The sequence below is a fragment of the Sinohyriopsis cumingii genome, chromosome 7 (genome assembly GCF_028554795.1).
Source record: "Sinohyriopsis cumingii isolate HCF-2022 chromosome 7, ASM2855479v2, whole genome shotgun sequence".
NCBI classification, from domain to species: domain Eukaryota; kingdom Metazoa; phylum Mollusca; class Bivalvia; order Unionida; family Unionidae; genus Sinohyriopsis; species Sinohyriopsis cumingii.
Genome location: NC_142967.1, coordinates 27902182 through 27928503, shown reverse-complemented (window position 1 = coordinate 27928503; position 26322 = coordinate 27902182). Strand labels below are relative to the sequence as shown.

Genomic DNA, 26322 nt, shown 5'->3' with positions numbered 1-26322 from the left:
TACCTGGAGTAAATCTAGGTCAGTGAAAATATATGGGTACTGGTCATTGATAGATGAATATCTATAGATGAATATGGGGCCAGGCCATCATCAGATGAATACAGGACATGACTATTTATTGATGAATATGGGACCAGGCCATCAACAGATGAATACAGGACTTGACTATCTATAGATGAATATGGGGTCAGGCCATCAATAGATCAATATAGGACTTGACTATCTACAGATGAATATGGGGCCAGGCCATCAATAGATGAATACAGGACCTGGCCATCTACATATGAACACAGGGCTTGATCAGCTACATATGTATTTAGGCCTGGCTATCTGTCAACAAATACAGGGCCTGGTCATACACATATGAATACAAATAAACTTTTCAAATTTCATTTTTTCTGTATGAAAGGGATTTTGCCTGATTACGCCAATAAGGTTTCTGTTTTGAAAAATCCAAATCCAAAGAGTTATAAATGTTGTAAATACAATCACAAACTGCTTGAATGGAATGTAAATCTAATCAGGATATCTACATAATGGATATAAAAATGCCAGCCAAATTTTAACTGTCTCTGTTGAGTGTATTTTGTTCTTAAGATGAATGGACATGATAAACTCAGGATGCCCCATTACAAACACTGAAACTGTACAGAAGCTTCTGATTCTTTCCTATGTTTTACACATCCATACCACTGGTTCTGTAGTTGTCAATAAATCAAGTAACTTAAGAAGCATTAAAAACATTAAATAAAGGTGAATAGTTACCAGGTTAAGAGATTAGACTTTTTGCTTATTTAGTTTAATTCATAAGCATTCTACATTTATAAAGTAAGATATTGTTCATCTCAATATCTTTCAACAAATGAGGATAAACAATAGTTCATGAATTTCAACTTTATTACGTAAAAAGCATAAGACCATTATCTTTTTTACAGTGAAACTAATGAACAAGGTAATAAGGTAACTATCAAACTACATGATAAAGGGGAGCTAACTTTTACAATAGTGCAATGCTACAGTGATCTAAACAGACTGAATTGTTTCCCATCAAATTGTCACAATCTCAGAAATAGGATTATATAAACACTTAAAAGAAAGACAAACCCCAAAAGATCACAAAAGTTCTAACATTATTATATATCTTTTTTTTTCTTCTTTAACATTAGAGTGTCAAAATCGTGCAGTATTTTATGATACTGAACATCCATACTGCACGATGAATGTCTAAAAATAGATTAATGTATTTTAGGAACTACTTTGTAAACAAAACATGTACACCCATGTAGTAGACATTTTAGGTTTCAGTTTATTAGATTTGTTTGTGGATGAACTAAATAAGCTGTTTCATCGATTTGAAAGTAGAGATGATAAAGCAAAGATATTGTTTACAGAGTCACAAATGAAACTTTCAAACAAGCGAACAAATGAATGATATTCACAATGTCATCATCAAAAATGAGAAACCGTATTGAAAACACCATTCTGATCATTTAAACAGTTATTTATGTGAAATGTTTATAACTTTTTGTTAATGGGACTATCACCACTGTTTTCTTGGCCATATAAAAATAGTTGTAATTTCAACTACATTTCCAACTGCAATAAAATTCTGCTTACAGCACTCAAAATGAAATGTACAGGATATTCCAGTGTCTTTTTGATAACTTCAATTGAAAGAGTTCATATTTTTCCAACATTATGATGACAAACATTCAATGACAGAACAGAAACATACAGGCACCTGAGTCAAAATGCATTCCTCCTTCCTCAAATCACATGTACTTAGTGTGGAATTGACACAACTAATAAATGCAGTCCATAATGAGCAGAACTGAGTAGAATCAACATCAGCCCCAATCCAAACAAATGCTCATTTATTCAAAATATGACTCTACATTTCAAGCATGGAACAAAGTTAAAAGGTTGCTGGGTGGTGCTATGTGTGCAGTAATATTGTTATTGCGTATTGTTGAATCTACAGTTGTGTATTTTAAAGTAAGAAAATGAGTTTATAATTTAAAAAATTACTGCATTTGTATGGGAAAGCATGAATTCAATTTCTCAGAATAATACTGCATGCCCAAAGGTCATGCAGTATCAATCCGAAAAAACTTGTTCATATTTTCCCATACAAATAAAAAAACTACACATAGTCAATACAACTTTGTTAATATAAGAACAAGTGACAGTAGTGGCTTTTGTTAGCATATAATAAACATTGCAACACCCCCCACACACAAATATATTACAAGCACAGAACTTTTTAATAAAACTATAAAGAAAATGTGGTGCTTAAGGACCAAATGAGATCTCGTGTTTCTAAATTAAGGATTCTGACCACTAATTGGGTAATAGTCCTTGAGGAGAACATTACAGAATACATTTAAAACTGCAAGATCATGCAACTGGCTTCAGTATCAGTATGGATTTATAAGTACTTTAAATTTCTGACTCAATGTGTGCACATATATGAATTTGACCTTTTTCAGAAGAAACAGAATTATCAAGTGCCCACTAAATTTAGAGTGTCGATTAAGGTAGTTTTTACCTATATCCCAATTTCAGACCATCATTTTTATTGAAAATGCATCAAAGTACCATATTTTAATTATTCAACAAGTTTGCAAAGAAGCCAATTAAGAAATAGCTGTCCTGTATAAAAGATTATCTACTGCAACAAATAGATTTTGTCTTCAAATGTTGACACTTATCACCTTAAAAAATATTAGAGGTCGGAGCCCAACATTCTGATTCCTTTTTGAAAGAAAAAAACAAAAACAATCTCTGATTAAATATGTGATGTTTGATTGTACTCACTCTTTTGCAAATGTGAATTCTTCAGGAGACAATTTGGATGGTTCATCATCCTTTCGCAGTTTTTCTTCTTCTAATAAATGTGTGGCAAATTTTTCTATCTGGAATAAGGACAAAGCAGTCTTACTGAACAGAGAAATGTTGTTGCTAACATATTTATGTATAAAATATGTCAATAACCAGGCTACAATGGGGAAACAGATGGTCATCTGAAAAAATGAAGTGACAGAAAAACTTCCCAATACATAATAAAAAAAGTCACTAAATAATGTATTGGATGACAAGATAACACAAATACTTTCAAACAGACTACCTGTTGGTTGTCAGTGAGTTTTATTCAATGTTTTAACCCATTTAATGGTCGCTCCATTTAACTCACTTTAACCACCAGGCTCCTTGTTTCCACAGTTGAATACTTTGAAAACATCTTATTATCAAGTTCATGTCTCACTTAAACTTCGAAGGTGTTAAGATGTTCAAAACAGAAGACTTAATCCAATTTCCTTGTGCAAATAAAATCTTATGTAGAAGATATCATGACATGGGAAAATGAAGATGAATACCAACAAAAATCTATCACACTGTAATTCCTGCAGATGCAAAAGACTGCTGCAGCCATTGGTACTTGTATTTATTATTGATGAAGGAGAACTACTGATCACACCCAGTCCTATTCTATAAATTTTTTAAACTTACAGAAGGTGATAAACCGAGCATTTTGAAATCTTCCCCATCCTGTGCTAATTTTTTGTAAGTCTTTGGTATGAATTGGATGGGGATCGAACCGACAAGCTCTAGCTGGATTAATTCTGATTGGAGGTTACTGTTTAGCCTGGATCAAAACAATAGCCACCAATGAGAATTCAATGTCACATATTTCACCCTGTGACGCAACAGTAGTGTAGCTGTCACATCAACCAAAGTAGATGTACAATTCAACATAGGAACTTTGCATAAAAGTGGTTAATAAATGCGTAAAGTACTTCATCATACATGTGGAACATGTTTGGAATGTACAGTATATGCTGAAGATGCTGCTGGGTTAAGATAATTAGCATGGAATGGGAGTGGCACATTGCGAACTGTGTCACTTTATGTTAATTTGTAGACAGTCAGCAATTATTCTAAATAGTCTTTTCCATTTTTACTAGTAAAAATGAGTACCTGTGACTGCAGATGCTGTTTCTGATGAATTCTAATTTTAATCAAAACATGGCAAATTAATAATAATTATTAATGACTGCTGATGACCAAAATAACCTGCATGAGGTAAGTATAGTTTTATGTCAATTCTCCATCTTTCATATCAATATGTGTACCATTACAGGAAAAGTATTGATGCATCGATATCTAGATTAATCTTACCACCCCAAATATTATAGTTATCAGAAGAAAATGACAGAAATCAGGATTCATAAAAGCATTCATTAAGTGTAATAATACGTGTGCTTGTAATGACAACAACACTGGAGTTCTTGCAAGTAGTTCATTCATACTATCTTGTTGTTGTTGTAGGGTTTAACGCCATTTTCCAGCACATGATAGGCTATACATGGCAGCCAGTATTATTGGTGGAGGAAGAACCCGGGAAAACCCTAGAAAGAACCACCGAACAACGAGAAGCTACTGGCAAGCTTTTTCACATACCCACATTAGCCGACTCTGAGACACGAACCCATGCAGACAGAGGTGAGATGGCAGTGATCCGTAACGGAAAGCGCTTTCGACCACTCGGGGCCCCCATACTATCATGTACAAAACCCAAATCCTTTCCTTCTTGCCCAACTAGTACTGCAACACTCATGAGGGTTCTATTTGTTTAATGCATGCACAGCTCTGGCCAGTTGACCAAAACTGGTATTACTGGTCAATCTGGCCAAAATCTCCCAAAATTACAACAAAAAAATGGGCCGATTTAATTCATTGAGTTGAATAAGTAGAAGAAGAAAAAAAAATGAGAAGTGCTAAGACTCTATGGTCTCTCTATGGTCTATGGTCATAAACTAAATAACAGAAAGAAGCAAAACCAACAAGTTTTGTAAAACTTAACAAACAATCTAATTATCAAAGTTATAAATGAAAATATAAGAGGAACTTATAGTATTATGAAGTGAATCCAAAATAATCCTGATAAAGTTCTATGAAAGTCCAAAATAAAGAAAAGTTCCACATAAATATAAAAACTGGAAATATAATGGTCTGCCAAAAATTGTGACATTGTCTAAATTGTGTTGTCCAAAACTCTTTGAATAATTCATAATAGTTACTGAATAATATAATATTCCAGTGAGTACTTTGTATTTCCATTGAACAGTCCAAACAAATAATATCTAAGTACAACATAAAATATTTCTGCAGACAATTTTAAAACAAGTAATAATTACCCCTAAAAATAGGAATGAATTTTGATTGCTCAATTCTCTCCTAATGCACACCTCTGTTACGACTATATATCACAACATACCCCCACCTGATCATACTACTCAATAAGTATTTCAAAATGCCTGTTCATGTGACCCAACCCATCCAATACGAAATTACTTAATTCTTCGAGAACTGTCCAAACCCCACCAGCCAATGGGAAAAAGGTCCAATCTTGTAAAACTATTTACTAATAAGTTTGTTTTTAATAACTTCAAGACATAAAAGCATCTACTTATAGATCATATGCAATTTTCTGTTCCTTAATATCCCTAAAACAAACCCAGCCATGTAGGCAAAATCTACCTAAAGATAAAAACTACAATTTACAGCCAAGAATAAAAATTACAAATATTTGATAAAATCATGTATGAGGAGTTACAAAAAATAGAATAACAGAAATTAAAGACTTATAACATGTAATACCATGGGACACTTGACACAACATGTTCTGGTATGACTACATCTCAATTAGGAAATAATTTAATGAAACATTAAAAAACACTCTATAACAATGTTTAAATCTGCACTGGCAGTCCATTATAACACTATTTGAGATGAAAAGATGAATATCACTTGCACATCATTATATAAGTGTTGACATTGTTTGTTGTTCTAGTAGGATATTTGTTAGATATTTATTTCAAATGTTTTCAAAGTAAACTAATTTGGGTTGAAACCTTTAAAAGCCTAAATAAACAGCCAAACAACCTACAAGTAGGTATGTATCTATGTATTTGTGTGTACAAGATGTTAACAACAGCTCCCAGTGGGTTTTGCATTGAGAATTAAACTGACACACTGCTTACAGGTAAATCTTAAACTGATTAGTAAAACAAATAAAAATTAAAGTATGACACCAAGTCTCTATAAAATGTGGACATGGCAGCTTGGAAATGATCACATGATTATATTATGGTGTGGTTATCACCTGTTTGCCAAAGGTCAATTAATAGAACATACTGGAATCTTCAGCTGGAAGTTTTTACAAAAATATGTGTACTGCAGAGAGAGAGAGAGAGAGAGAGAGAGATGGGTGGTAGTGATAAAATGGACTTCAAGCTTTTCATTGCAAGTGTTTTGTTATCATAGTTCACATCCAGCAGTTAATCCTGTTTGTTTTCCTTTTTGTTTTCGTTTAGGTGAGGGGCAAGTAGTGCAAGGTGCTTGCCTTTATAGATTACCTAAACCTCTGTTTGCATGGGGTTCATGTCTCATCTCAAGCTTATATGGATTAAGTGAGAATGCTTGTCAGTAGTTTACCATGGGTTGGTGTTTCTTTCCAGGGTCCTTTCTCCACGAAATATACTGACCATACTTTGTACCCAAAGTGAACTTTACCAAACATGTATTTATTTACCCACTATGTACAGCACATGTGTGTATAACATATACAAATATCCTTCCTGGTCCCATGTTTATGTGAAAACTCTTTCTCACACTACCCTATGATCCAGCAATATCAATTAATATATGCTACACACTGTCTCTATGGTAGCATTAACAATAATCATTCCCCTCCCCCCCCCGAAAAAATGTACAACTGGAAACATGAACATTAGATCTATAAAGATAGCTGTAATGAAATGTTGTTTATTCTTGTTTTTGTAGGGTTTAATGCCATTTCTCAGCACAAGATAGGCTATACATGGCGGCCAGTGTAACTGGTAGAGGAAGAACCCTGGAAAACACCACTGACCCACGAGAAGCTACTGGCAATGGGTAATGCTCTCTACAATTTGATCCCCAAAACTTTAAAGAGTGGAACTTGTGTTGGGAAAACAAAGTTAGGAGAAGATAATAATAATAATAATAATGAGGACTTTGCATAGCGCCTAATCTTTTAACATCAGACAACACCTATAAGATAAGAAACATAATAATAATATTACAAAAACAAACAAAATGAAATTAGAAAAACATTATAAAAAAAAACAAGCTGAGAATAAATCAGGTAGGAAACAATATTAGGTCTTTAAGTTTGTTCTTGCAGTCGAAATAAGTGAATTTTGAGAGCCCTCTTGAATGTGATCACTGTGTCTTTGTGTCTAAGTTCAGTGGGCAATTCATTCCATGTTGCTGGGCCCTGGTATGCAAAAGAACACTGTCCATATGACTTTGTTTTCATAGTGGGAATAATGAGTATACGATTGTCAGAAGAGGAGCGTAAGTATCTTGCTGGTGTGTACACATGGGTGAGGTCAGATAGTAAGTTGGACTAGAGTCCAACGTGAAATGTAGCACAGAGAACAAATTTTTTGTTTGATTCTGGATCAAATGGATAGCCAGTGTAGGGTACAGAGCAGTGGGGAGGTGTGCTCTGATCGTGGTACTCTAAGTATGATCCGAGCAGCTGTGTTTTGAACTTATTGAAGTTTCTGGAGTAGATATTGAGATGAACCAGACAGAATTGAGTTACAAAAGTCCAGTCTTGAAAGTACTAATGAACACACAAGTGTTTTAGTGGCATCAACTGAAAGATATTTGCGAATTGAGCTGATGCGTCTCAGCTCAAGATATGCAGCCTTGCATATGTTCATGACATGTTGGTGCAATGTGAGAGTACTGTCCAGAGTACACATAGGTTTCGTACTGATTGTGCGAATTTAATGTTGGCGTTGCTGATATTTATTGTTTGAGGTAAAGGATGTGAATGAGAAAGTCTTTGTGCTGTGATCAGAATGTCCTCAGTTTTATCATCATTCATCTGCAGCTTGTTACAAGTCATCCATGACTTCACATCAGAAATGCACCTCTCTACACCTTGGATGGTAGCATCAACTTCAGTTGGGTGGCTAGATTTGTATATTTGGGTGTCATCAGCGTACAACTGGTGAGAAACTGGATGATGATCTATGACACTTGAGAGCGACTGAGTACAGAATGAAGAGAACAGGTCCAAGAACAGACCCCTGTGGAACACCACAACATAGATCAACTGGGCTGGAGTGTATTCCATTTGCAGATACAATTTGTGTCCTGTTGACCAAGTAGGACTTACCATAGTAAGGCTGTATCATAAATGCCAAATACATGCTGGAGACGGTGAAGCAATATATCATGGTCTATTGGTCAAATGCTGCAGACAAATCAAGGAGGGTGAGGACTGTAATCTTTCCGCTATCCAACACAGAGAGAATGTCATTAACTACTTTTAGAAGAGTTGTTTCAGTACTGTGGCAAGGGCAATATGCAGATTGTACACTGCTAAAAAGACTGTTTGAATTTAGATGAGATACAAGCTGGGATAGAACAACCTTTTGTAAGATTTTTGAAATGAATGGGAGATTAGAAACTGGGCGGTAGTTCTTTAAATTGTTATGGTCTAGTGTTGGTTTCTTCAGCAGAGGCTTTACAATGGCAGTTCTGAAAAATGATGGAATTCCCCAGATGAGAGAGAGGTATTAATAACATCAGTTAGTGAAGGCAATACTGGATCTAAGCACTCAAGCAGCAGTGATGTTGGAATTGGATCAAGTTCACATGACTTTGGTGCACTCTTCATCACGATTTTACATACGAAATCCATAGAGACAGGTTGAAATGCTACTAATGGTTGCCGCTCAAATTCTGTATCCCAACTGTATGGTGACGATGAGTCAGTTGAAATTGTGGTGTCAAGCTTATCTCGAATGGTTTGTACTTTGTCACGGAAGAAATTTGCAAACATGTCTGGAAGGTCGACTGGAGAGAAGGTAGTTGGAAGTGGTGTTGATTTGTTCCTTGACATTAGCTTGTTAGTAATCTTGAAGAGCTCTTTGCAGCTGGAACTTTCCATGATCTTATTAGTGTAGTGGGCTGATTTCGCTGCATGGACTGTATTTGTGACATTCTTCTTAGTGACTTCATAGATTTGCTTATGAATAGTGAGGCTGGTGGAAAGCTGAAGTCTCTCAGCGTTAAGGCGGTCTCTTTTATCAGTACGAAGCTGGTCCCTAACACTGCTATACCATGGAGAACACTTTTGAATTGATACTCTGCACTTGGTAGCTGGGGCATGTTTGTCAAGTAATGAACGCAGACCGTTATTGAGCTGTTCTGCAGTAGGAGGTAAGCAAGTTGTTAGGTTAGCTTGGATGTCGTGCATTAGTTTGGTTCTATTTATCATACGGAGGTTTCTCTTAGTAGCAGATAAAGGTGGAGGGTTAGGGACTGATACGTCAAGATGGCATATAATGTAGAGGTGATCTGATGCAAGGTCAGGTCTATGAAGAATCCAGTCTAAAATGTGACCATGTTTATGGGTGGGTTGGTTAACTGTTTGAGGTTGAAAACATTAATGGAATCTATGAGTTTTGATGTATTTGAGTTTCCGGGACAGTCAAAGTGAAAGTTGAATTCTCCAAGAATAATCAGGTTGCCACCTATAGAATTTCCAAAGTCCAGGAGATTCGGAAACTGCTCCAAAAAGAGAGAGTCAGCCAGCTTGTTTTTTCTACTTGGAGGAGGGCGGTATAGGCAGAATAAATGGACTGACCTTTGCTCCAGTGTGAGTGTGGTTTGGACTAGTTCAAACGATGTGTGGTCGAAATTGAATGTTGTGGTATAGTTACGATGTTTTATCATGGATTTCTTTGTGATGACAGCAATTCCACCTCCACGAGAATTACGGGGGAACAACTTGATGGGGTAACCAGTGGGTGTCAGATCCGCACACTTGGGCTCAGCGCCTGATGTTTTTAGCCATGTTTCTGTCACAAAAAATATGTCAACATTTTGGTCGTTGATAAAATTAACTATTTCTGTGCGCTTTTCCGGTGGTCCTACTGACTGGGCATTGAATAATGCAATGCGCAGAGGTATTTCTTGGATAGTTGACACAAAGGTTGATGAATTTATTGGGATTTGAATTAGGTTATCTAAATTAACAGTCAAAAAATTTTTTAATGGTTGTGCCGAAATTAGGGAGATAACTGGAATTCTTCTTCCTGTTCTACGCTGGCCAGCTCTGAAACAACGTTTCTTTTTTCGGTTCTGTTTACATTTAGGTAATGATGAATGTAGTCCCAGTTCATTTAGTCTAGAGCACAATGTCACATGGAGAGACAAGGAGTGAACATTTAAAGCAATTAATGAGGGTCCATCGTAGCATAAACGGGTTGACTGGCGAGTATCACGTGATGGCAACTGGTTAAAAAAAATTGGAGCAAGACAGCTGAGAAAAAGTCTAATTATTCTCGTTTCCAAAACAAGGAGATGAAGAAACACATACGAATTTAATAGCCAATATATAATGAACACAATAACGAAGATGAAAACAGGCAACAAGCACAAATATCATGAAAACGGCACTAAAAAACGGAACAGCTGCTTCAAGCCAGTTAAGCGATAGTGGCCATCTTGTTTCCAAGATGGGCCAAGGTTACTAGGAATGATGATGTGGTATGCCTGAAGATGGGCCAAGATTTTTAGGAATGATGATGTGGAACGTTTGAAGATGGGCCAAGGATGTCAGGGATGATCATGTGGAATGCCTGAAGATGGGCCAAGATTTCTAGAAATGATGATGTGGAATGCCTGAAGATGGGCCAAGATTTCAAGGAATGATGATGTGGAACATTTGAAGATGGGCCAAGGATGTCAGGGATGATCATGTGGAATGCCTTATGATGGGCCAAGATTTCTAGAAATGATGATGTGGAATGCCTTATGATGGGCCAAGATTTCTAGGAATGATGATGTGGAACGTTTGAAGATGGGCCAAGGATGTCAGGGATGATCATGTGGAATGCCTGAAGATGGGCCAAGATTTCTAGAAATGATGATGTGGAATGCCTGAAGATGGGCCAAGATTTCTAGGAATGATGATGTGGAACATTTGAAGATGGGCCAAGGATGTCAGGAATGATGTGGAATGTCAGAAGATGGGCCAAGGATGCCAGGAACAATGTGGAATGCTTGAAGATGGGCAAAGGTTCCTAAAAATAATGATGTGGAATGCATGAAGCCTGGCCAAAGTTGCTAGGAATAATGATGTGGGATACTTGAAGATTGGCCATGGTTACCAGGAATAATGTTGTGGAATGCTTGAAATCCAATTCCTTCAAGATCTCATTCAGACAAGTAACATCATATGTATAAATATGAAGCTTATTGACAGGAGCCAAACTGTCCAAAAATGACTTCAATAATAGCCATTAAGCTCTGGGCACAAGAATAGCTAATGCAAGGAGAAAAATTGGAGATGATTAGGAAGCTAAGCTAATGGGTCATACATCAACTAATTCACTTACCTTAGTGAGTCTACTTCTGAGGTAACTACTAAGGACATATCTGATTCGATCAATCTGAAAAGCAACATTATGTGTTATTACAATACAGGAATTGACTTTCAGAGAATATATAGAAGGGGTTAAGAAATCTGAATACAATATCTAATGAAATGTGTGTAAAAAAATATATATAGCATTAAATATTATTATATATTGGCTCTACATCAGATCAAAGATTACTTTACATACTAATTAGCATACAATTTCCTCTGATTAGAATCACATCTTCCATACAATCTGATGTATTGCTCTATGTACTAATTAGCATACAATTTCCTCTGATTAGAATCACATCTTCCATACAATCTGATGTATTGCTCTATGTACTAATTAGCATGCAATTTCCTCTGAATAGAATCACATCTTCCATGCAATCTGATGTATTGCTCTATGTACTAATTAGCATACAATTTCCTCTGATTAGAATCACATCTTCCATTCAATCTGATGTATTTCTCTATGTACTAATTAGCATACAATTTCCTCTGATTAAAATCACATCTTCCATTCAATCTGATGTATTGCTCTATGTACTAATTAGCACACAATTTCCTCTGATTAGAATCACATCTTCCATCCAATCTGATGTATTGCTCTATGTACTAATTAGCACACAATTTCCTCTGATTAGAATCACATCTTCCATTCAATCTGATGTATTGCTCTATGTACTAATTGGCATACAATTTCCTCTGATTAGAATCACATCTTCCATACAATCTGATGTATTGCTCTATGTACTAATTGGCATAGAATTTCCTCTGATTAGAATCACATCTTCCATTCAATCTGATGTATTGCTCTATGTACTAATTGGCATACAATTTCCTCTGATTAGAATCACATCTTCCATTCAATCTGATGTATTGCTCTATGTAAAAATTAGCACATAATTTCCTCTGATTAGAATCACATCTTCCATACAATCTGATGTATTGCTCTATGTACTAATTAGTACACAATTTCCTCTGATTAGAATCACATCTTAAATACATTCTGATGTATTGCTCTATGAACTAATTAGCACACAATTTCCTCTGATTAGAATCACATCTTCCATACAATATGATGTATTGCTCTATGTATTAATTAGCACAAATATCCTCTGATTCGAATCACATCTTCCATACAATCTGATGTATTGCACTATGTACTAATTAGCACACAATTTCCTGATTAAAATCACATCTTCTAAACAATCTGATGTATTGCTCTATGTACTAATTAGCACACAATTTCCTCTGATTAGAATCACATCTTCCATGGAGTCTGATGTATTGCTCTAGTTACTAATTAGCACACAGTTTCCTCTGATTAGAATCACATCTTCCATACAATCTGATGTATTGTTCTATGTACTAATTAGTACACAATTTCCTCTGATTAGAATCATATCTTAAATACATTCTGATGTATTACTCCATGTACTAATTAGCATACAATTTCCTCTGATTAGAATCACATCTTCCATTCAATCTGATGTATTTGCTCTATGTACCAATTAGCATACAATTTCCTGATTAGAATCACATCTTCCACACAATCTGATGTATTGCTCTATGTACTAATTAGCATACAATTTCCTGATTAGAATCACATCTTCCACACAATCTGATGTATTGCTCTATGTACTAATTAGCATACAATTTCCTCTGATTAGAATCACATCTTCCATACAATCTGATGTATTGCTCTATGTACTAATTAGCAGACAATTTCCTCTGTTTAGAATCACATCTTCAATACAATCTGATGTATTTCTCTATGTACTAATTAGCATACAATTTCCTCTGATTAAAATCACATCTTCCATGCAATATGATGTATTGCTCTATGTACTAATTAGCATACAATTTCCTCTGATTAGAATCACATCTTCTGTACAATCTGATGTATTGCTCTATGTACTAATTAGCATACAATTTCCTCTGATTAGAATAACATCTTCCATTCAATCTGATGTATTTGCTCTATGTACCAATTAGCATACAATTTCCTGATTAGAATCACATCTTCCACACAATCTGATGTATTGCTCTATGTACTAATTAGCATACAATTTCCTGATTAGAATCACATCTTCCACACAATCTGATGTATTGCTCTATGTACTAATTAGCATACAATTTCCTCTGATTAGAATCACATCTTCCATACAATCTGATGTATTGCTCTATGTACTAATTAGCAGACAATTTCCTGTTTAGAATCACATCTTCAATACAATCTGATGTATTTCTCTATGTACTAATTAGCATACAATTTCCTCTGATTAAAATCACATCTTCCATGCAATATGATGTATTGCTCTATGTACTAATTAGCATACAATTTCCTCTGATTAGAATCACATCTTCCACACAATCTGATGTATTGCTCTATGTACTAATTAGCACACAATTTCCTGATTAGAATCACATCTTCCATGCAATCTGATGTATTGCTCTATGTACTAATTAGCATACAATTTCCTGATTAGAATCACATCTTCCACACAATCTGATGTATTGCTTTATGTATTAATTAGCACACAATTTCCTCTGTTTAGAATCACATCTTCCATACATTCTGATGTATTGCTTTATGTATTAATTAGCACACAATTTCCTCTGATTAGAATCACATCTTCCATACATTCTGATGTATTGCTCTATGTACTAATTAGCATACAATTTCCTCTGATTAGAATCACATCTTAAATACATTTTGATGTATTGCTCTATGTACTAATTAGTACACAATTTCCTCTGATTAGAATCACATCTTAAATACATTCTGATGTATTGCTCTATGTACTAATTAGCATACAATTTCCTCTAATTAGAATCACATCTTTCATACAATCTGATGTATTGCCCTATGTACTAATTAACATAAGCCTTGAGAAACACTCAGTGGCTATAAATATAATAACAAAATATGTGAAAAGCCTCGAGAAACACTCAAGTTTAAATTTACAAAATAAAAAATTCATATGAATAGTCTTGAGAAACACTGAATGGCTCCATACTCAAACTTATTATTATTATTATTATTATTGTTATTATTATTATTGTGATTTTCTATTTCTACCAAACTGTAATAAGCATTATTATCTGGACAAAGTCTGCAAGAAACACTTGACCCCACAATATCATTGAAATACTCTCAGATTACAATTTAATTGATTAAGCAGATATTTAAGCTAAAGTTGCTGATTTAAAAACTAACTTTTAGACCTGCGGTATTTATAAAGGCATCATGGAATAGCTGTAAATTGCTGAACCATGAAAAACTGGGTCTCATTCAACCTTGTCAAAACCTATGGTAAATTCCATTTGGAACACAAAGACAAGGCCTTCGCTTCTTTGAGTCCAAATTTCACTATAATATCCAACAGGATTTTGTTTCATTCTATATTCTCCCTTCCATGTTGCTGAAAATGTATCTGAGATTGTAATGGTAACCTTTTAAATTGATGGGTGCTAACTTCTTCACCTTGAAAAGCCACAGGATAAGGTTAGCTTGCAGGAGCAACAATGCTTTAAGCAGCATCCTGTGTACCAACACCCTACTGGAAAAGTCTCAAATTACACTCATATGTTTTCAGATAGTCACAGGGCCCCAAGTAGGTCTAATGTACTGGTTGCATAATTTCTGCCAACTTAAAATAGTTGTCATTTGCAAATATTTGGTTGCCACATTATACCATGTGAAATGTAATTTGATATATCAGAGTTGATTCCTAAATAGGTCACATGAGAAGAGTCCTCCCTTGTACTTTTTTGTAAGGCAAAAAGAAATACATGTTTCCTATTGCACCAGTTTTAAAATTAGGGTAGGTCAGTTTTGGTTTTTATAACTTTTTTTTAACATTATGTATATTATAATTATTTTTATGACTGGTATATTTAATATACTAAGTGCTTCAAGTACTTGATAAAACTGGCTCAATTATATGCAAAAATCAATTTCAGGAAAGAAGTGCTAGGGTTGCCAATGAAAAAATAGGAACAGTGGGAAACACACAATTATTTTTGCCTAGTATCATAGGTAGGTAAGCTGCAAGCAATGATACAAGCCACTCTAATACATATAAATGAGCTTGAACCTTTGCCTGCCAGTGACTGTGCTGCAAAAGTTGCTTGAAATTTCAAGCAATTTACTCTCAACTTTGGAGCCCTGTGGGGGCTTCTCACTGAAGTGATTCTGTCCACCACTTACTTTGGGAAATATTTTCCCTCTGAATGGCTTGTTTGATATAAAGATGTACATGTTCAACAGATCTGGATTTGAATTAAAAGCCTTTCATTGGGGTTGTCTGAGCAGGTGAAGAAAGAACCCAATTTTCTTTGTGATTTCAACTGTCTGGTTGAAGAAATTGTTTATTCATGATTTTTCACACCTGAAGGGAGCAATAAGAATAAGCAGCATTCTGATTTCCTCACCACTTGCATATTTAGTATCAGTGGTATTATAGGATAAGTGTATGTGTCCCTACTGTTCCAATCTATGGAGAGCATCAACTGCCCAGATCTTCAGATCTCAGACTGGGGTGACAAAGTTTTGCATTCCACTTTGTTAACAACCGATTAATTTATAGTCAGCCTCAGTGGGCAGATTTGAATAAATACAGTGGAGTGAATCAACCATTCAGTTTGGATGAACTGATTCCAGCATGACACTTCTATCATCATGATGTTTACAGTCTGGGATGAGACAGGCTTAGATGTTCATCTGTTGTTGATGACACCACCAGAGAAAATCCCAACTTATGACTGAGGCATAGGTTGGGGTTTGTCCATCTTTGCTTTCTGAATTAATTCACCCTGGTCGATTCTCCAAAAGAATGAGTATGCCCTTTCCATGTAGTATGTCCAGCACTAATTCATCCTTCATCTCTATAATACTTATATGCAAAACAAGGTCCTGAGGAGGCCACAACCTGCAGATTTCCCAAAATTATTCCTTTCTCTCCCTTAGAAACTATCTTGCTTCTGAATAGGTGTTAGGACTATAACTCTGTGTCCCTGTTGGGTATGCCCTGGGACAGGAGTCTTTCCTCTTCCTCTTGTCCCCCATCTGGGCCAGTAGGCATAATGGTGGATGAAACTAGTCTACTTTCTACCAGCTTGAAGACTGACATTGATGCCAGGTAAACCATTGAGCCTAACTGCAACAATGTTCCAGACTAACTGTTGATTGTCAATGAGATGTTTCCAGTCTATCCACAATGAAGACATCCCCAGGCTTTTTACATCTGAAAGTGGCACAGAATTCTAACACAGGCTTGTGTTTCTTAAAGGTCTGTTGATGCTCAGGTCTTGTAGCTGTCTCTCTATATAATACATTCCACCAGTTTGGTAACTGCCTGAAAGTGAATCATCTTTCTTTGCCAAGAGATAAACTGAAGCTGAGATTCAATACATTTCTGCTGACAGAGTGAAAATTGGGCAGAAGCTGGCAGAACTTCCTTGATCAATGCACTGAAAGTTAAGTCTTCTCTAGTCATTGCTACCAAATTTTGTGGATGGCTTGCAAAGACAAAAGAACTTATGTAAAGCTTAAAGTGGGATAATCAGATACCACCAATGACAAGATGATGCTGGTGAATCATGCCAAGACTGACTGCAGTAAACCATACTGTCTAGAATGTGATACTGTAACTTGACAGTGAACCATACTGTCTAGAATGTGATACTGTAACTTGACAGTGAGCAATGACTGAATCATGCCAAGACTGGCTGCAGTAAACCATACTGTCTAGAATGTGATACTGTAACTTGACAGTGAACCATACTGTCTAGAATGTGATACTGTAACTTGACAGTGAACAATGACTGAATCATGCCAAGACTGACTGCAGTAAACCATACTGTCTAGAATGTGATACTGTAACTTGACGGTGAGCAATGACTGAATCATGCCAAGACTGACTGCAGTAAACCATACTGTCTAGAATGTGATACTGTAACTTGACAGTGAACCATACTGTCTAGAATGTGATACTGTAACTTGACAGTGAACAATGACTGAATCATGCCAAGACTGACTGCAGTAAACCATACTGTCTAGAATGTGATACTGTAACTTGACGGTGAGCAATGACTGAATCATGCCAAGACTGACTGCAGTAAACCATACTGTCTAGAATGTGATACTGTAACTTGACAGTGAACAATGACTGAATCATGCCAAGACTGACTGCAGTAAACCATACTGTCTAGAATGTGATACTGTAACTTGACAGTGAACAATGACTGAATCATCCATGGCACTGGCATGATTCTAAGGAATGAAACATCACCATAGGTCAGGCATGGGCAATGTCCTCCTGTGTGGCATGGGCCAGATTATAACCTACAATGTAAATCAACAGATAAAGCCAGGTTATGGGCCAGATCCAGCCTGTGTTGTGTATTTTGCCCACCAGTGCCATTCAACATTGGTCAATGATGGCAATGGGATGAGCTGGAACCATACAATTACCAGGTATACTTGGTTCTGTCTTAGGTTTGGATCACTGCATGGCTACAGACTATCATGTCTCCACTACAGAAACCAGGCAATGTCACAATGAACTGGCCATAGAATAGCATCATTCACACTAATGGTGGGTTCTCTCCTGTGCTGGTATTGCTGAAAACATTTTTTGGTTGGGTTGAGTGAATAAGGAGCCAGAGGCAGTACATGATGCTCAGTTTGCCTACTTTTCTTTTTGGCTGGGTCACTTTCTGCTTCCATAAGGAAATTACACAGTAATGTTGCATCAGAGGCTATGCTAAAGATTTCTTCCTCTATAATTTTATTTTTATATCCCTTCTATTTGAAACATGTCTGTCTTGCCAAAAACTGAAGCCATCAAATTTCCACCAAGCAATAAATATCACATGCAGGGGCTGAGTCATATCCCACATATTCAAAGCAGGTCGTCCAAGTATCATCTACCACTTTAAACAACTTGCATCAAGTGCAATTTGTGCTGCTGACACCTGCTAATACAGGTAGCTAAAAGACAGCATATACAGGTGGCATTATATAAGCATCACCTAACTCGCTGAAATGTGGGTGCTAGTGAACAAGATAAATACCTATATGAATTACCAATGATGCTCTGCAGTCACATAGTCTGTGACTGAAATGAATCACATATCTTACTGTAAAGTGGATAACAATAAACAAATAAATGTCTATAGAAACTGTTTGGTCTATTACCCCACTCCCTCGATAACGATAACGAACCCGCTTATAACGTGGATCAGACGTAGATCCCATTTTTTAAACCAGAAAATACCCCCAAAATTGATCCCTAGCTATTGAACTTGAAGAAAATCACAATCAAAATTGGTAATGGAAACTCTGATGTATCGCTCGTTTTATTGTCGAAAACAGTAGATAAGACCTGGAAATTTTAATCAACACTATGAAATATCAAATTTAAAAGTGGGTCAAAAATTTTTTACAATTTCTTTTCAAATGACATTCCTAGTACACCGCAATTTACGATATGTAAGGAAATTTTGATCAATGAAAATGTCACTCATGCCGAGTGGAGGCAGTAATTTAATAAATAAATACAAATTAAATAATTTTTTTATCAACTGAAATTTGTGTTCTACTTCTATCTTTTAGTACCTTTTAAGTGTAATCGTCATAAATGCAATGTGTTCTCTTGTAATTAAAACATAAAATGCATCAATCTACCATAACAGATATGTCTGCAAGCGTTTCTCTGGGAACCTAATTAGGTGCCGACCATGTTTTGATAACTGACTTCTGGAAGTATTTGTTGTATTGTTGCATTGAATTAAAAGCTGGCCTCCATTATATTATCATGTTAATTTTGTCTTTTGAATCAAATAAAGGATGTGGAATAAAATAAAAGTTAAAAGGCACGATAATCCTACAAACTTAAAATCCAGCGGCCCCAGTTGAATGTAAGGTGTGCTCACTTCATTTGATCAATCGGACACTTATAAATGTTATTGTGTATGTAACAAAAAGTACCTTAAATTAACCGACTCTTTCATAACTGATCAAAGATATCAAGACAGCCAAACAAAATGAATACTTCGTAAAATAAAGAGTTTGATTTCACAGATACAGACCATTGTGGGCAAGCGAGTTTCAGTGAATTCTTGAACTGGCGCTTAGAGATATCCTCAAGGAGGATAAGAAGTTTCATTATTAATAACAATTAATTAATTCAAGACATCAATACTGTACTAACTGAGCAATACAAAAATTGAGTTTCAAGGTAGATGATTGTCTCATGAAATAAATGTCGCATGTTTTTGACAAAAAGGAATCTTGTTTGGTGGTGTATCAACATTTAGTCAAGTTCCCCGCCCTTGAGACTCCCAATTTTGCAGATTAATATTAAACACCATTACGGGAACCAGACACATCAAGAAAACAAAAAGCAGTGACGTAATACACAGATTTTTTTTTTGTTGAAACCAGTTGGAACGATCTTTCATATGCTGGACATTTTGAAAATAAATGTTATTTAAACAGAGTAACAAACAACTTCATTAGAAAAAGCGTGTTTATAAAAATTATTATCAACATGATTGTAAAATGAGGATTCAGTCAATAAACAGCTCAGTTCCCTAATGCTGCTTCCCTACCCCAGTTTTCTCGATGTCAAAGCTATTTTTTTTCTATTTTTGTATGTCCCTCTGTCAGACCTGCCAACCCCAACAAGAACCTTCAAAGGAGATTTTGAGAAATTTTCAGGGAGATTTCAATTATTTCAGGGAGGATTTCATCAAGGGAGAAACATGTTGAACATGTTTACAAAAAGTGGATGATTTTGAAATAAACATATACTAATTCAATTCTAAAATGGTTTATTTTTAGATAATAAACAACAATATATAAATAACAGACTGAACAAAACTTAACAGTGAAACCCAGCAAAAAGTGCTTCAGCTTTGCTCACAGCTTCTTCAAGGGATGAATCCACAAGTTTGAAAAAATATTACACATCCTGGGTGTTTCTCTTTGTGTAGATGTTACATGCCTGTGAAATAAAGTACATGAAATTTAAAATAGACTCAGAAACAAAAGACAACAAAATATAAATTGCATTCATTCGCAAAAATGAACTGCATTTAATGTTTCTTACTTTCTATTAAAAGTTCAGGCACAATTAAGTATTTGTTTCTCTTCCCGACCTTACTATATATCTTAGGCAAGTAGATGTTCTCAGGAAAGAGTTGATAAATCTAAATTGTTAAAGTACATTTTCGGGTTTATGGGCCATCCATTTAGTACATATGCAAAAATCTGGCGAATCTTGGACCCTCCCATCTCCCTGCACACATGCATACTTTTTACCCACCCCCCCGCGTACGTACGCTTGACGCACCCCACTCCACCCAGTTCTATAGGCCTGCCTATATTTAATCCACGCAGAAACGATCAAGGATTAATAATATTAACATGTTTAATAAAACAGATAGTCCACCGACTTTGAATGTCTGACTACATCAAAGAGATAAGCTGCATAACTTTAAAAAGTTTGTCCAGTGTCCTCTAAAATTCAAACGCTGACTAACCCAGTTGAACAGGTTATGTATTTTTCAAATTATTATTGAGGTTTCACACACCCCATTTATGCATACGTACATTATCAGTAGCCTTCCCCTATATGCAAGTGTATGCATTTGGGTTACCCCCCCTCCATGTGTACGTACTAAATGGACGGCCCCTTATGGCTAAATAATAATAATAATAATAATGAAGTCTTAGTATTTCTATTATCTGCAGATGTATCAATTCAATTGTCATTTATTCAACTGTACCCGATTTAACTATCTATCAGTGTATCCTAATTTCGCTAAAGATTATCGTAATTTTAATGCTGGCACACAAATTATAATTTGCAGCATACAATTAAGGCCATAAAAATAAACATTAAAATTAAAAACTTACTTATGTGACTGGAGATGTCGACGACAATCATCGTGCCCGCCACTGGCAACACTGAAACATGAATTGCACGTCTTGCAAGATGCTGTATGTTTATCACTACCACGAGTCAGGCATGGAAATTCCAGGCTATAAGAAGTTTGGAAAGAACTTTTATATTTGTTTGACCTTCCAACTTCAACCGAATCTCCCTTTCTTTTAGACACTGTAGAAGAGATCACAAAACATAAGGATTCAAGTTTGCACGCTATTCAAAGAACTTCTGCACACTTCCAGTCTTACACACTGGGGAATTTCCAAAACATTTTTCGTCAAACGAAACGAATCTTTCCCGATTTCTTTGATAAAACAAATTATTTCTGGGAGAAAAAATAAATAATGTGGGAGTGCGGTTGAATTCAGGGAGTCTCCCACAAAAAAAGGGAGGATTGGCATGTCTGCTATGTAACTCACAACTCACTTATGGTGCGGTCTATGTTTGAAAACCCTGTTGTGCGCAAGTTATCGAGGGAGAGGTGTAGTTAGAAATATATATAAAGTACACTTTTCTTATGTGAGAAATGCTTTCAGTTTGCTCTTTATTGTTGAGAATATCATCTGATAACAGGATTTTTACGAGGAGGTATCTCAAAGAGTGCTTCCTAGTACAAGTAGAAGTAATACCTGCAGACCGAATGGGATTTGGTGCCAACCTATATACAAGGAAGATTCCTCTGGCCTGACTACTACCTATGTGGGCAGACAACTACTGGCTTTCTAAAAGATAAAAAACGAACATGGAAGGGTTGGATTTGTGAGGTTACACTCCTAAGTATTATGATCAGGTAATATATTTGAAGTAATGTTGAATATTAAACATTGTTAACAAGAACCTGAAAGTCACAGTATATGTCCACCCTGTGCTTAACAGTCATCCATGTAGAGCAAGGGTATCAAACATGGGTTCCACAGGCCGCATACGGCATATAGAGTCATTTCCTGCAGCCCATATAGAAACTCAGAATTTGTAAAACAATTAATGTTGTATATATTTTTCTTCACAGTCAGCCAGTTCTGATAAAAATTCAACTGTTGCATCATTTACTTCTTTTTTTCCAACATTTCAAATGGCTATCTTTTTTATGAGCTGCTTTTTCTTCTATCAGTCAAACTGACCTTGATCTTTGGCATGCATATGTTGACATGTTAAGGACATGTATTCCTTTGTAAGACTGATACTCATCCTAAGATTTACAGGAAAAGTCATTTTCTGTTTGAAGTTAACATAATTTTTCCTGTCCACTAAATATTTATTGTCTGTTTAGTCAGTGTCTGATGTTTACTGGTCCTCCTGTCATAAATACCTTTGCCCAGAGTTGACATCCCACTCAATGTCTCCTTGGCCAATATATCATTTGTGTAGCAGCTTCAGTGTCAATATTTTTTATTCTCATTAACAACCTCTTTCATGTCAGCACATTTTTTACCAGGTGTCAGCTATAGTGGAAGCTGAATCATCCCACTTTAATTAGAGTTTTCAGATAACTTTACAGTCTTGAACATGTACATAACAAATTCATCTAATATACAGTGTCACCTTTTAATTACGGGGGTCCCGAGTGGCCAAGTGGTCTAAAGCGCTCACCGTTATGGATCACTGCCATCTCACCTCTGTCTGCGTGAGTTCGAGTCTCAGGCTCGGCTAACGTTGGTACGTGAGAAAGCCTAACAGTAGCTTCCCGTGGGTCGGTGGTTCTTCCCGGGGTTTTCCAGGGTTCTTCCTCCACCAATTATACTGGCCGCCATGTATAGCCTATCTTGTGCTGAAAATGGCATTAAACCCTATAACAACAACAACAACTTTTAATGACGGATGGGGGGATTGTGCAATTTTATTTTAGTTTACTTTATCTCAAGATATTATGCATCTAATATCAGTAATAAAGCCAGAAATAATGAGAGAAAAAACAAAACAGGTCCCTGTCTCAGAAAAAAGATTATTGGTACCTAATATTGCTGCAGTATACCATGTTGCCTATTGTGGCATGCTCATAAATACTGAGGTACACAGCAGTACAAAATTTTAGTGGTACCCAACATTACACAAAACATTTGCAAATCTCTGTATATTTTGTTCATTTATTGGTAATTTTAAGCAAGCATCATCCATTTTCTCAGTGCATTATGGGAAGGCACATCTGGGTCTGTGCTGCTCACAGCAGTTATTACTCTGAAAATCATGATGTCCATGCATCAGAATATATTTTCTCACCTCTAACCTATGGATGCTGACTTTGAAATCACCCTTTTTTGCTCTGCGAATATTATCTTCCATCTCTGAAATCTGCTCCATCATACACTCCACCAGGTCCGTCTTAGCCTCAAGCAAGTCTTCTGCAAACTTCTCATTAAGCCAAGCCTAAAGTAGGAAAACAAATCAGGACTACATTTGTGTATCGACAACAAATTCTGAACCAATTTAGCACAAGTGCTGAAAAGTGTTAATTAGACAGCTCTGGTAGTAGCTGAAGGTGACCAGATGCGAGAAACACTATATACCTCCACCTCTTTATAAATGCTTGTACAGTATGGAGAAAATGCATTTTGCAGTTAAATAATAACAAATATATCTTGACTTAATGGCAGATGAAAAATTGCATAAAATAGAGGTAACTGACATTACCCTCCAATCTGACTGTTGATGTCACACCTTCCCCTTACATAATGAATCCTTTTCTCAAAATTTCAAAGAAAACGTGCAAATTATATTTTTATTTCAGTGTGAAATATTGTTGATATATCCAAGAGTTTTCACATAATAAGATCAAACTACAATCACAAGACACAATATGAAGATTTATATTTTTGCAGAAATCTTTTAGAAGGGCTGAATTTAATAAGCTCTCGCTTAATAATGCATGGCCACATGCTGCTATTGAGCTCTTTGAAGCAGGTGGTCACTTGTGAATCTGATTTTACTAATGATTTATTTTTTACCCACTGCCATGAGTAATGCCATCTTTTAGTTAATTCTGATCTAAAACGGACAATGAATTATGTTGTCTTCCGCTTTATTCTGATTTAAAATGGACAATGAATTATGTTGTCTTCCAGTTTATTCTGATCTAAAATGGACAATAAATTATGTTGTCTTCCAGTTTATTCTAAAATCATTCTCAAAATAAATAAATCACAATATTTTAACATCATCTGATTTTAGCAAATCATTCATTTCAGCATACTGGCAAAATAGCATTTTAGAAAATTAATAATTTCCAACAATGTCAATATTTTGTGGTTATGGTTTTACATTACAGCACTGCTTCATTTATTTTTTTATTTCTCCACCCCTTGCAGAGTCTGTTGAAGCACTGCAGGTTGATGGGTTAAGTACCTAGTGTGTATGTGTTCTGTATCTCCTCCACTGATGGTGTTGGGCAATATTAACATTAATGACTGACATTCAAATAGTCAATGTGTAAAGACCATTCATCAGGTATTCAATAAAGGCTCATCTTCACATAATTAATATAATGAGTCATATTAAATGCATGTATGTAAAAATAACAACTGGTCTGTTTCTCCAGACACTACCTATTACTAATGAGACTAAATTTATGCAGATACATAAATTTGTCTTTAATTAACACAGTTTGCACTGTTGGACTTCTGATGTCATGGGCATGTAGGTTGCAAGATTTGGGTAGTCATGTGACTCAATGAAAATGGCAATACACAAGTCAATTTTCATCAACTCTGCACTTTTGTCTCGTCAATGGATTGAAGAAAACAAATATGTTACTCAAATTCCTGAGAAAACAAATCATCTTCCTATAAATTTCATGCAGGCATGGCTCGATGTAAGGTTGTTTAAGTCTGCTAATAAGCATCTACTTTATTCTGACACTACACGGTGATGGCAAATTCCTACTCTTCCATGGGCAATGTGCTCTGACCCCATACCCCAACAAACATGACAAAATATCTAAAATGGAGTGGGAAGGGTCACAGAAAACTTGGAAAAGCAGTGGGGGTCTTGAGAATATGTCCTTGGAACAATGTTACAGCTAACTACAGCCTTTCAGGTAAGTACACCTATGATCTGCAGCCCGATGGAATGGCAAGCCTCATTATTCCTTTGATCTCATGGTTACAGAGACCACTGGCAGCCTTGTCTACATTTCAGCAGAAGTAGGCATTTAGTATTGTTTTCAATCCTCTTGGTATGACTGTACAATGTGCTATAGCCGTTTCCAATTTTTGAATTTTTGCATATTGCTGCTGCTAACAACTATTTGTGCCAACCAGTATGCTGTGACATCGTTTGGCACGACTATTACTTATTTGAGAAACCTTTTCTATTAAACTTTTAGGACTGAATTTGGAGACTACATCATACAAGGAGTATATTGGAGTACAAAGACGCGCCCGAGTTTGCCCTATATTTAGTATTAATGTATTACTTCCTCCAACTTGCTTAGGACTTCTGCTGCTGTCATTGTTTCCACTTCGTCGCTCTCATCTTCCAATTCCTCAAGTGTCGACATTCTTTTATAATTTAGAAAACCTCGGATAATATTGTTTACAAGACATTGATTTTGGCGCGATTATGCGTTTCTAGTAATGAACTCAGTGTCTCTAAGGCGCATGGTTTATTAAGGGAAACAACTCAATCAAAAAAATCTTTGTCTGAAAGATTATTCTCCCCTAGAGCATATGAGCGTACTTTAATAATAGTCATCATACATAATCCCTCAAGGATAATAATAATAATAATAATAATAATGAGGACTTTGTATAGTGCCTAATCTTTTTAAGCTCTAAGCTCTTTACAACATTAGACAACACCTATAACATAAAAAAACATATAATGATATTATTACAGAAAACAAACACAATAAAATTAGAAAAGATAAAAACA

The 26322-nt window shown here is 35.7% G+C and overlaps 1 protein-coding gene across 2 annotated transcripts in view; it reads right to left on the bottom strand.

Moving 5' to 3' along the window:
- The window catches only part of LOC149794937 (DNA replication complex GINS protein SLD5-like), a 78659-nt gene extending 52614 nt beyond the window's left edge, over positions 1 to 26045 (bottom strand). The window contains exons 1-4 of one of the 2 annotated variants that reach the window (XM_089964599.1): positions 25865 to 26043; positions 23674 to 23820; positions 11469 to 11522; positions 2818 to 2915 (exon numbers count right to left, since the gene is read on the bottom strand). In XM_089964599.1, coding sequence (XP_089820725.1) covers positions 2818 to 2915; positions 11469 to 11522; positions 23674 to 23820; positions 25865 to 25948 — 383 coding nt within the window. In that variant the 5' untranslated portion in view covers positions 25949 to 26043. Of the gene's footprint in view, positions 1 to 2817; positions 2916 to 11468; positions 11523 to 23673; positions 23821 to 25864 lie in introns of both variants that reach the window. The other variant, XM_089964600.1, reaches the window with a different exon arrangement.
- Between the last annotated feature and the right edge of the window lie 277 nt (positions 26046 to 26322).